Here is a 12634-nt window from a genome sequence, read left to right as displayed (position 1 = left end):
CATGATGCCAATAGGCCTGTGTTGGTACTAGCGTCTGTACGACAGTGTACTGGTTGACAATATTTACAGTCCACGCTGTACGACAGTGTACTGGTTGACAATATTTACAGTCCGCGCTGTACGACAGTGTACTGGTTGACAATATTTACAGTCCGCGCAACATAATTAACGAATATATTGCTGATAATACTGATATTCCATTAAGCCCATACAACAACAAAATTCCACAAGGGATACTTTTATTCACAATAGTCATCAAAAGCAACATAAAAAATGACGGTAAAATTATCATTCAATAAATATGAAGACTCGCGCTGTTTAAAACAATTCTGAAGCTGTGCACAAATATCTTTTTTTTTTTTTTTACATCTACAACCTGGATATTTGGTGTGTCTGTGTGTGTATGCTTTGGTATTTAGTATATTCGTCCTTCAACACCTTTATGTTGCAAACATGTAACCCGCCTCTAACGTATTAACTCTTTAGCATTGCTATTAACAGAAAGCCGGAGCCTGATTCGCCTTTCCTCTAGGCCTGCTATTTAATTGGACACATAACCAATCCTTGTTTATCTTCTTCTGTTCTTCTTGTGAACGTTCTTACATCGAATCTCAAGGTTGTCTGAAATAGGATATATACGCAGAAATTAGATAGGTCAATTCCAAAGTTGACCATGCTCTTTTTCTTATCTCTTTGACAAAATACAATATAAAAGAAACCCAAGAAGTGTGTTTTTGTATGTTTCCGGAAAAATAAATGGAAAACTAATTATTTTCATGGCATTGAAAACTCAGCAATTTCTCTACTGTTTCTTGGCCTTCCACTGGAATAAATTGATAAAACATTGCCTTGGCATGAAGTCAAACAGGCCAAATTGGCCAAGTTCACCCCGTGAACACGTGTGAATTTAAAATGTTTACTCACTTATAATGCTACGGTAATCAGAATTAGTAGCTGAGAAAAGATGGTGTGAATTTACAATAATGAGAGTACTTTGTTTACTCACTTATAATGCTAATCAGAATTAGTAGCTGAGAAAAGATGGTGTGAATTTAAAATAATAAGAGTACTTTGTTTACTCACTTATAATGCCAAGCAGAATTAGTAGCTGAGAAAAGATGGTGTGAATTTAAAATAGGAGAGTATTTTGTTTACTCACTTGTAATGCTAAGCAGAATTAGTAAGTGAAAAAAGATGGTGTGAATTTAAAATAACGTGAGTATTTTGTTTACTCAATGCTAAGCAGAATTAGTAGCTGAGAAAAATACATAAAAAAAAATTAAAGGAAAAAGTCCAAAGTTGTCTTGAATTTTTATTCAAAGAGTGCTTAGATCTCTGCTACACAGCCTGCGGACGATCAGTCGCAGAAACATCGGTAAAACCAGCATTTAACTTCTCATACCTGACTTCAAACACCGCATAGAGGATGTTCAAAACGGCATACCATTGGATGTATGAAGATTACAAGACACCCCCCCCCCACCAAAAAAGACCCTGTGGTACATGTCTTATTCGCCGGTTAGCAATGGTAGGGATAGGTTCAGGGTTTTGCTTCAGTTCTTAGTGTATCTGCCAATTTGGAGTTTTTAGAATGATTTTGCATCAAACATTTAATACAACCCATTCATGTTTTTAAACTTTATATAAAATTACTATTTGCAATAAAAAAAAAAACCCAGGAAAACTGCACCTATAATGACATATTTATAGGGTTACCTTATGACCTTCTTTATATCGTTGGTTAGATAAGTCACATGTAGTAGGATTTTCAGATGAATGGTCCTTAGCACGCTATTTAGGATGTGAAGAGTTACGAGGCTATAAATAACAAGCGTGGTTTAATTCAGAACATTTTAAAATCAACTGGTCTTTACCTTGCTTCACCCCCAGGCAATTGCCCCATTCGTATAGACTGATTTTACGGTCTTTGTTGGCATCGCACAGGTCTAAGAATGGGGACAAACAGTGCTCCATTGGCTTTACAGTGGCAATGACAAAGAGCAGCTCACGGCGAGTTACAAATCTAAAAATTAAAAAAAAAATACAATTTTTTAATTAGTCTAGGTGAACATTGATTTTTTTCCCTCGAATAAAAACACTTCAAATCAAAATTAAATTCAATTTGGGGGGGGGGGGATTCTGTAAACACTGGGTTGTTTCGGACTTTCCTACCTGTCTTGTGGGTGAACGTCAAGGTCGCAGAATTTCCAAAGGATGGCGTCCACATGATTTTTGTCAGACTCGGCAGACTTAAGCATCTGTATATAATCCGCCTCCAGTTCATTTCTTCTGGCCTACAAATTTACTTAAGGAATGAAAATCTGTATTGAGTGGATAAAAATCAATGAAGGGCTTAGACAATGGATGATTAGCATAATGCATTGGTATGAAACCAAAGTAGCATGGGAAAATTAGCAAATCGCACGTGCCTCCAAGGTCATTGTTTTTAATCCCCTCATGATACAAAAATAGACATTCCCTATATATTTTATTATTTAACTTATTTCTCTAATAATTATATTTGCAAAGTTTAAAAGTCATTTGCTTGTCACATTGTGTAATTTAGCGAAGCTTTAATGCTGACGAAACACTGGTAAATATAATAAATGATTAAAGTACATGCATTTAATAATATTATTTGAAAAATCATTTTCCAGGAAAGTTCTCTTCTTCAGTGTACGATGAGTTTTTGCATTAAAAGAAGCAATTATTTACCAATTCCTCCATGACTTTAAAGAGCCAGTTGGACATGCGTGAAGGAAATTGTTCCATTTCGAAATCCTTGCATGACGTAAGCTCTGTAAAAGAAAGACGTGTGAAGTTGCTTGATAGTATGTTTTCACTTTGTTACAGTGCTTGTCTGTTTTCACTTTGTTACAGAACTCAATAGCCTATTTTCACTTTGTTACAGTGCTTGTCTGTTTTCACTTTGTTACAGAACTCAATAGCCTATTTTCACTTTGTTACAGAACTCAATAGCCTATTTTCACTTTGTTACAGAACTCAATAGCCTATTTTCACTTTGTTACAGTGCTTGTCTGTTTTCACTTTGTTACAGAACTCAATAGCCTATTTTCACTTTGTTACAGAACTCAATAGCCTATTTTCACTTTGTTACAGAACTCAATAGCCTATTTTCACTTTGTTACAGAACTCAATAGCCTATTTTCACTTTGTTACAGTGCTTGATTGCCGTTTGACATAAGCAGAACCTTAGATAGGAAGCCTATATGTGTTTCTGTAGGACTCGTTGAAATAACCTAGATATACCAAAATAACCGAACATACAGCTTACGTTTGCACTCGCCGTAGTAGTCCAGTCTCAGAGTCTTGAAGTTGGGGTTGCCACACAGCGGTTGTCGCCGGCGGCACAAGCACGCCTCCCTGTCCATGTGGCACTCGCTGTCAAACGTTAGGTTTTTGTTGCTGCATACCTGATCATTAGAATTTTTTTAAATGAAATAATACAAAAAATGTTTTATGGTTCATTGGATATGGATGTACCTTTCCAACAAAGTCGGACTTTAATTCACTGATTTGTTTTCTTTTTTAACTTCTAACACGTGTTCGTAACTTACCATATATCTGGGGTCAGTAACTTCTAACACGTCTTCGTAACTTACCATATATCTGGGGTCAGTAACTTCTAACACGTGTTCGTAACTTACCATATATCTGGGGTCAGTAACTTCTAACACGTCTTCGTAACTTACCATATATCTGGGGTCCGGTTCTGGGGTACAGTGCTGTACACAGCGACACCTGACTTTTTTGCCTTTGTCTACGTAACATTCCTCACCACGGCGACACGTCTTCTTGTTACATGGATCTGATACAGAGATTTAAAGCAGCACATTTCTTACACTGTATTATCATTAAGGAGCATTGTAAGCTTAGACTTTTATCAGAAACCTACGAAGGAACGTTTGGTTTTGGTAATGATCCGTAGAAAGCAATTTCAAAGTAGAAGAGCCACGAAAAGGGGCGTATATTTTGGACTTATTTTCTTTATGAAATTTGGCGAATTTTACGAGCCTGTTAAGCAAATTTTATGTCATAATTAATTAATTTATGTATATTTAAATGTCTTACGTTCTCTTGTGTTGGGGTCAAATTGAATATCGTCATCATCATCGCCTACGTCATCTTCCTCATCGGCTCCCTAAACATCGAATTAACATTAAATCTCACAACGGTGGATAGATCCCAACATATGACAACAAAGAAAGCAAACAATTAAAACAAGTTGTGGATAAATGAGAAATTTCTATTGTCAAAGGAATGAAAATGAGTGGACATACCTCCTCATCGACTTCTGGATAACTGTCGGTTTCTCTTCTGTCCCTGTGATCTGGTTTACCCTGTTAGAACACAGTGTTACTTAATATATATTTTTCTATTGATGTAATGTATACCAAGCATAATAGATGTCAAAAATAAATAATTACCGCTAATATTTTAAAAGTAACAGTGTAACGTATCATTTCCTAGAATACGTCGATCAACACGGTGTATCAGCCATATAATAGACACGAGTGCTTTCTTCAGTGTCTTTGGTTGAACCGACAGAGGCTCGGTTGTCAGATATTGAAATTTTGTATTATTTGTTCTTGAATAATAAATAAATAAAATCCACCACCAAAACCCGTTCTTTTCGTCGTTTTAAAAAAAGGTATATCATATGTACTTTTTTTTAATGTACATATGATATACCTTTTTTTAAAACGACGAAAAGAGCGGGTTTTGGTGGTGGATTAAATTTATATATTATTCAAGAACAAATAATACAAAATATCAATATCTGACAACCGAGCCCCTGTGGTTGAACCGACACCGTGATATCAAAATTATTGTTTAGTTTAACATCGTGTTGTCATTGTAATACCAACGGACTTGTTATTCTGTCACATCGTTTTTGTGATGTCGTGCTAATGCTGTTGTCCTACAATATACTCCATATTTCTAAACTTTTCAAAACAAACTATTGTTGGAGTGTAAATATAAGACGATGCATTGAAAGTCTTTGAGTCCGTATTGAGAAAATCCCTGATATACAAGATATTTTCATTCTCCAAGTGTAGACAAAACAAGACCAGAAACATTACCCCAAAAATTCAAAGAAAGTGCGCGGATAAATGCGGGATATTGCAGAAATTGAGGGAAGGAAGTGGTGGATAAATGCGGGATATTGCAGAAATCGAGGGAATTTTATGATTGTTTTACATCCCTTTGAGAATTTTCCACTTATCCCGAGACATACCAGGTGTTGGTGTAATACCACAAATTTTGACCTATGCATGGCGCTTACGACTGTAGCAATTAGGGTTCGTCTGCCGCGACAGGGAACCTCCGAAAGACCCACCACTGCCGAGCGTTTCGAGAAGGAGCAATCATTTCTTAGATTAGACGTGGCCATGGTATGATCGGGACCTTCCGATCACGAAGCGAACGCTCTGACCCCTGAGGTACCGTGACCGATACATGTTGTACAAGGAATTTCACAAATCATAGTGACATTTAATCACAACAAATAACTCACCTTTTTGAAAAACCTATCAAATCATTGGTTGAAAATCATAAAATATTTATCTTAAAATTTCAAGTGTGGTTTTTCTTCTTCAAAAATCTCTAAGACTTCAAATGAGAATGGAACCCACATTTTTATGTGTAACTATAATAATGTGTCCACAAGAGCTCTAACCGGTGTGACTATTCGGGACACGTGACAGATTGGTATTTCAAAATACCGACGACGAGCTTTGCATGGTATAGCACCAGAAGATGTTATTTCTTGAATAATTGCGGATTTCAAGGATTATGTGCCTTGTCCATATAGTTTGCTTCTTGCAGCAGTCGTCTTGTGTTTTTACCATATCTATATGAACATTTCAACTGTAGGAAGTTAAAAAAAAAAGATGATATTGTTTTCCTATCCAATAGCTCGAGTTTGCTTTCAGCACCCAGATTCTGAAAGGAATGCTATCTTATGAACCCACTTTCTTATTTGTAAAAACCAACATACATGTAATACTGTACAAGTATATTTGAATTATGTATTCCTTAATTTCTCCAGGGAAATCTTTTGGGAATAAAACATGGACAAGCTACTCCCCCCCCCCCCCCCCCCCCAAATTAATTTCATCTCAAGCAATATGAGATTCAATTGTAATTTACGTGAAGAAATACTTATGTAATACTTTTTAAAATATATTAATCATGCTTATAAAGGATGTTACACTTTTCCAGATTTCGTTTAACCACAGGGCGATGATGAGGTTAATGGTATATTTTTATAAGCGTAATTTTTCTTTATAAATTAGCCGAGAGGCATTTTATTTTGATCCCCCAAAAACATCTTCCTGAACCATGGAAACTCAGCAAACGATCATATTTTCTTTACTCTGCAAAACTGTTAATTAGCTATTTGATAAGCTTTTGATTTATATCAACCATAACTGCCCTCGTAAAGCAGCGAGGGTGCACTGTACTGCGGTACGTCGTGAGGGGAGCCAAACGACGAGGCTTTGATGAGGAATACGTGTGAGTGGCTCAGGGGGAGATTGAGTCCGACATTGACGGTTACTTACCGTGTTTCTGTCACTAACTTCTATCTATACATCATAAGTTTCTGTTATTCTGTTAACAACCTTCCCGTGTCTCGGTGATTTAGACTTTTAGGAACTGGTGTTTTATTTTGCATCGTTCTTGATGTTACACAGTTAATTAAAGAACGGCTATCCAACGCTTTTAAAAAATGGTAACATTTCCCAGGTTCTCCGTCGTTTTGGGTATTTTGCTCTCTTAATAAATATACCAATGAACAATGTAGCTGCATCCGTTATATAAACCATGGACCGCTTTTGTAGTGTGCTTTAGAATATCTATTTAAGAAATGAGGGAGATAAAGTGAACATTTCCGGTCTTACTCTGACTTCCGCTGCCTGGAAACAGACGACCAATGCCAAGAGAACTGATAACAACAGGACGAGCTTCATGGCTCTGAAACAAAAATAAAACATTGTTAGACTAAACTAGATAAATTACTTGTTTTGAAATTATATATCAAGTTCTCCAGTTTAGGAAAATTTTAATACATGTATCTACAACTAATTTATTCAGCACAAAAGGTCTATGCCAATATTATACATGTAATATAGATCGACACTAACTTCGCTGAATTGTCATTTAATATGCCTATTTGATCTAACTTAAGTTTGAGTTTTATTTATACAGTCTATAGTTAAAAAAGTAAAATCTCAGACTTAAGCCGAGATTTTCATTTTTATCTGAAGATTTATTTAGTAAAGATGTTTTTAAAAAAACCGCAGGTTTATAAAAATTAAAATGCAAACAGATGCTGAATTTTATTTATTTATTTTTTTATTTTTTATTTTTTTTATTTTTTTTTTTTTTAGATATTTATGAAAATTATTTGAAAAGTTAACTGGATTTGAAATTTAGACTTAATTCTATTCTCAGTGTATAGTCTTGAGGCCAGATCTGACTCTCAGTTGCGCGGAATTTCATGCATGCTGTATTTCTTCGTAATGTTAATGTTCGCTTAGGATGTCTAGAAAGTGGCGCAATGTTAAGAATATTGACGACACAGACTTCAAAGATGCACTCAGAATCAAACTACGATAGTGTACATTGTCAAGAAGTGATAGGAGGAAGGATTTCAGAATTATTCCTCAATGGAAATTCTCCTCTTTCTCTTTTCCAGATGTTTTAGATGTTTCCAAACGTGAAATTATGTTTATATCTTCGCCCACACAGCAGATTGAGCAATTACTGACAATAAGATGTTTAGAAAGGAATGTATTTAATTTTCTTTCTCTCCCTTTGACTTTTTGCACTTGACCTTATGCCAGCTTTAAGATATGTCAAACCACAAGGTTCTTATCCACCGGTGACCTCGATCTTGTCCTTGGTAAGCTAGTATGAGACTCTCCAGTACGAAAAGAAAAGATGACATTATCTTCAAATGTCTCTGGATTCACCTTTTAGTATAAGTTTCAATGCTGGCCCAGATGGGAAATTCATACTTCTCAAAGTGACCTTGATCGTGTCTACGTAACTTCAGGGTCGTAGTAGGCGATTTCCAATGCGGCAACGAAAAGTCTAAGAGATTGGATAAATTTTCATATTTTCCACGTGAAATTGAAAAAAAACACAACTCTAGGTCTGTGTCAAATAGGAAATTATAATGTAAAAAGCGCGGTAATATTTGACATTGACGCCATGCAGCGTTACCGCAATTTTTGTGTCCCACACACAGGCGAATTTACTAAGTATTCTATATCAATCAATCAATGCTTTATTCTCATAAATGTACAGTCGTACATTACAGAGAGGAGGTTGGAAAATACAGAATACTGCATATACAACATGTACAGGAATAAATATTTTTATATTACTATAGTAAATTCGAAACCAAGCGATATAATTGCCTGGTGTCACACATAAACCTGTGTTGTTTGTGCAAAAATATTTGGTCTGCAAAAGAAACTACGAACAAACGCATGGACAGATATATGCACACATTCTTAAAGTTTGATAATACCTCTCTCTCTCTCTCTCTCTCTCTCTCTCTCTCTCTCTCTCTCTCTCTCTCTATATATATACATATTGGCAACTTCTTTGATTCCGACTCGTTGAATTTCACAAATACTTTATACATTCTGGATATTATAGAATGTCGCACATGTAAGAAAAATTGAACCATCTGCTGGCAATTAAATGAACATTGCATTTGAATGATATTTGGATTAAATGTTTTGGATGGGTTGAATCTGCTTGAAAAATACTACCAGAAGTTGTTTTTACTCACCAGCTGTGCTTCAAGTTCAAGGACATTAGCACCCGGTCACGGAAGACTGCTTTGACTTATGCAAGTCGTGGGATTTGTTTTCCTTTGATTTACGTCGCTTCGAGAAGTTTTCGCTCATATTGAGACGTCACCTACTGCGAGTGGAGTATCACAAATTTAGAACTGTTCTTAGCGTTCAGAGGTCCGTTTCATAAAGAGGCACAAGTCTTGGACGTATCTTAGTCTGACTAACTAGGCCCTAAAGATGTGCCGGTTTATTTGCACACCCACCCCACCCACCCATCCAAAAAAAACGCGTCTAACTGTAGGCGTATGTCAGAGATGTAGGTCACATGTAGTCTCTTACATCATGGCAGACATCAAACACAGTGGGTTTGAGAAAACCGAATTGGTCCGTGGAAGAATTTTTACCCATTAAGTTTAACGCCTACCCAAGAGTAGGCGTAGATTTACAACCGTATCGTAGTCCATCGTATACTTTAAAAGCCTTTTTTCGTTTTCGGACTTGGTCAAAGAGTTGTGTCTAGTCGAATACTTCTGTATGAAACGGGGTTCCAGGGTCGTAGCAGTGAGGGTTCTTTAATCCTCAATCAAGAATCTTTCATCCCCAAACACATGCCGACGATTTTTCGTAAGACCCGTGTCTCTCACTACACATGTTTATGTCGTAGGCCGAAATAAAATATATGTATGTTTCAAAACTAAGATTTCAAATGTATAAAATGTTTTACCTACCTTACCTAATTTTTTTTTTTGGGGGGGGGAGTGAAATTGGAAACAAACATAATTATATTTTATTTTGGCTTTAGGTTTGACACGGCCATGGCAACGAGCGAGGCATGCACTCACGACCTCCCGCTTACGAGGTGAACACTCTAACCACTGAGTTAGCGTGACAGGTGGTCATGAGAAGAAATGTAATATATCAAACGTAAGGTTCGTAATAATTAATCAATCAATTTTCATATAGTTCACGTCTAAGAGCTGCAGCTAAACATCATATATAACACTAAATTACACGGTATTTTTTGTGTCTGTCAAAAATGCAATTTGTTCAGGCCACCATGTTTTTCAAGAGTAAGCATGTAACGACTCTAGAAATACTACTACAGTAGCTTCTATTACTACTTAAAAGTGACTTTCTTGGGTGTTTTGTACAAAGAGAATCCCGGATGTCATCAGGTTTTCCGATATTGAAATATACCGGGCGCGGTATTCTCTTTAGAGAAGTCGAGAGGCATAGCCTTCATGAAGAGAATACGGGCGCGGTAGCTCACTGGTAGTGGGAAAGCGTTCGCTTCGTAACCGGGAGCTCCTGCCATAGCCGCGTCAAACAAAGGTAGTGATTGCTCCTTCGGCATTTAGAGATCTTTAAAAACGGAAGTCCCGTGTCGCGGTAGACATTGGGACGTTAAAGAACCCTCACTGCTACGGCTATAGGTCTAAATTTGTGGTACTTCACATACAACTGGTGACGTATCTATAGGAGTGAAAAAGTCTCGAGGGAACTTAAAACAAACAACCAATCAACCACGCCCACCCCAAATTGAAATAACAATGAGCTGATGTGTAGGACATCTTTAGTATTTTTAACTACATAGTATTTGCATAACAAAATGGGATGAAAATTGGAAACTTTAGGCTACCATCTTTGATAGCCAAAGATTTCTGATAAGTACTCTAGTAACGAACCTTTGCCCAATATTTGCTTACATTTACACTGTACCAATGGTGTCCGGGGTTTATAAAGGGAGTTCTTAGGGTATCAGGAATATTTGAGGGTCTATATCTAATAAAATGGGTTTGACAGAAATCATATTGCCGAAATTTAACTATGAGGAAATTATGTAATCTGTTCTCTAAACCTTAACGTTACAAAATTGCGTAGGTTGAATAAAAACCGGGAAAACCACAAAGAATAGAGTAGCTTCTATTTAATGAAATAATAATTGAAAGGCGTGCGCGTGTGTGTATGTAAATCCAAACTGTAACGCAAAACTTTTTGTTGAAATTACCTTCAGTACTTATAGCTATTGTTTTATCTTATTTTAGATAGTTCACAAGACACAAATATTCATATATAATCTGCCTGACATGTTCAGTTCATCGACAGGTGAATCAAACTGAAAAAAGGATAAAAAGTTGTTTACAGAAGTCTTAAGTGCAAACAGATGTTTCTCTCTATCTCTCTCTCTCTCTCTGTGTGTGTGTGTGTGTGTCTCTCTCTCTCTCTCTCAGCTTTCCCGATGAAATGCAAAGTCGATGACAGTGATCTAGATTAAAGTTCTAAATGGAGGAGGAAGTGCTTTGACCAAACAGAAATAATGAGGAAACTGATACCGAGAGAATCCACCCCGGGTCTGGACGGTCACATGAGATGGAGACATGACACCCCGGGTCTGGGCGGTCACATGAGATGGAGACATGACACCCCGGGTCTGGGCGGTCACATGATATGGAGACATGACAGCGGTGAGAAGGGGCATGCATATGTCTTCATGTTCCCACAGTGTTAACGTCATCAGAATGAGTAAACTTTTTCTAGTGCGCAAATTTAAATACTTCGGATATATTTTCTTACTTAGCTAGCTTTATACAAATAATAATGATAAATAAATAAACCTTTAAATATGTTTTCTTATTTTAACAATTGTATAGAAACAGGTAGATATGAATGATATCAAAATATATTTGAAATTAAAAAGAAAGAAAAACAACAACCATGACTTACCTCAATGTGATGGAGGGAGTTTTGATGTCTCTCCAAAAGATGCTGGCATACAACTGAATGCATTTCGCTTGCGAGTATCATAGCCATGACGAATTCGCCGGTAATACCGTACTCGCTCCTATAAAGCAAAACAAAGGCTGTTGGAGGTATTTTTTTGCTTTTAAGTTAGGCTAAGCACATTTCCTATTAACATGTACGAAATGAAGATGCCAATATGATGACAAATCTTGTTGTTATGTAACAAATTACTTTTTATTAAAAAGGTACATTATACAAATGTTCGTCATTAAATTGGATTTTCCATTCTTAATTGTGTGTTGAAAACACTTTGGAGGATAACTAAGGTACTCTTGTGTTTTCAGTTTCTTCATCCGGAAGGCATCTCCTCATTGCTTTCTTTCGTGGCTGATTTGCGACGACGGCTAGTTAGTCACCGTCTGCAACTCATTGCAGTCATCGGCAGGAAGCAATTCATGAAATGAACAATTTCAATGCAGAAACCAGGGGTATGATTTATGTGCCCATGGTTCTCATCAGTGATTGTCAGGTGGCTTTGAAAGCGTTCACGGGATGGGTCAAACTGTTCTAGATAAATGCATATACAATTTGTAAATAATTATATTACCATTTCTTGTAATTTTAAAATGATAATTGAATTTTTCAGCGTTGTTAATACATGTACGTGTAAGTTTATTTCTTTGTTCTGCTCACACACACACACCCCCCCCAAACAAATGGAGGGATGTCGTTATAAATGTTTTAGTTTATAATCTTAATTGTTTTATATTTTCATTTCAACATTTTTGTAGATTTTAGATATATCCCTTTAACTGCTTGGAAATCGATTCCATATATAAACACTTTCTTGAAATATTTCGACTGTCCCTGTCTTCTTCTTCTCTCGTGTTTATTTATCATTGAGCTCTAGTACTCTTGCGTATGTAGTCTTAGGTTATGATGCTATATGATGAATAAACACAACTAAAGAAGACCGGTAACACGGTCAAAATAAGAAATTAAAGTTTATACGAAATTTTACTCCGATAAAAGAGGCATATAATTATATACATATA

The 12634-nt window shown here is 36.3% G+C and overlaps 1 protein-coding gene and 1 long non-coding RNA gene across 3 annotated transcripts; one reads left to right on the top strand and one right to left on the bottom strand.

The window, feature by feature from the left end:
• Positions 1 to 222: 222 nt before the first annotated feature.
• LOC125670377 (SPARC-like) lies at positions 223 to 11675 on the bottom strand. Of its 2 annotated transcripts, XM_048905498.2 has the most exons (10): positions 11562 to 11675; positions 6927 to 6999; positions 4302 to 4361; positions 4093 to 4162; positions 3714 to 3829; positions 3296 to 3434; positions 2716 to 2798; positions 2173 to 2294; positions 1875 to 2023; positions 223 to 621 (listed from the first exon to the last, which is right to left on the bottom strand). In XM_048905498.2, exons 2-10 carry the CDS (start codon positions 6993 to 6995, stop codon positions 569 to 571), a joined length of 861 nt encoding a protein of 286 aa, XP_048761455.2. In that variant the 5' UTR covers positions 6996 to 6999; positions 11562 to 11675; the 3' UTR covers positions 223 to 568. The 2 variants fall into 2 exon arrangements, with proteins under 2 accessions (XP_048761455.2, XP_056018468.1); XM_056162493.1 differs by having other exon boundaries at positions 223 to 2023.
• LOC125670378 (uncharacterized) lies at positions 10939 to 12062 on the top strand. Its single transcript, XR_007368179.2, has 3 exons — positions 10939 to 11302; positions 11536 to 11707; positions 11924 to 12062. It is a non-coding gene; the product is annotated as an uncharacterized LOC125670378 (long non-coding RNA).
• The last annotated feature ends 572 nt before the right edge of the window (positions 12063 to 12634 follow it).

The sequence above is a fragment of the Ostrea edulis genome, chromosome 4 (assembly GCF_947568905.1).
Source record: "Ostrea edulis chromosome 4, xbOstEdul1.1, whole genome shotgun sequence".
NCBI classification, from domain to species: domain Eukaryota; kingdom Metazoa; phylum Mollusca; class Bivalvia; order Ostreida; family Ostreidae; genus Ostrea; species Ostrea edulis.
This window is presented reverse-complemented; position numbering and strand designations above follow the sequence as displayed.

What these genes read in the sequence shown, in the direction of transcription:
- LOC125670377 (XM_056162493.1), bottom strand. Translation starts at nt 6,995, where the DNA reads ATGAAGCTCGTCCTGTTGTTATCAGTTCTCTTGGCATTGGTCGTCTGT. An exon ending in TGACCCCAACACAAGAGAAC is followed by an intron (nt 3,830 to 4,092) that starts GTAAGACATTTA and finishes TCTCTGTATCAG; the next exon opens with ATCCATGTAACAAGAAGACG. An exon ending in CTACTACGGCGAGTGCAAAC is followed by an intron (nt 2,799 to 3,295) that starts GTAAGCTGTATG and finishes TTTCTTTTACAG; the next exon opens with AGCTTACGTCATGCAAGGAT.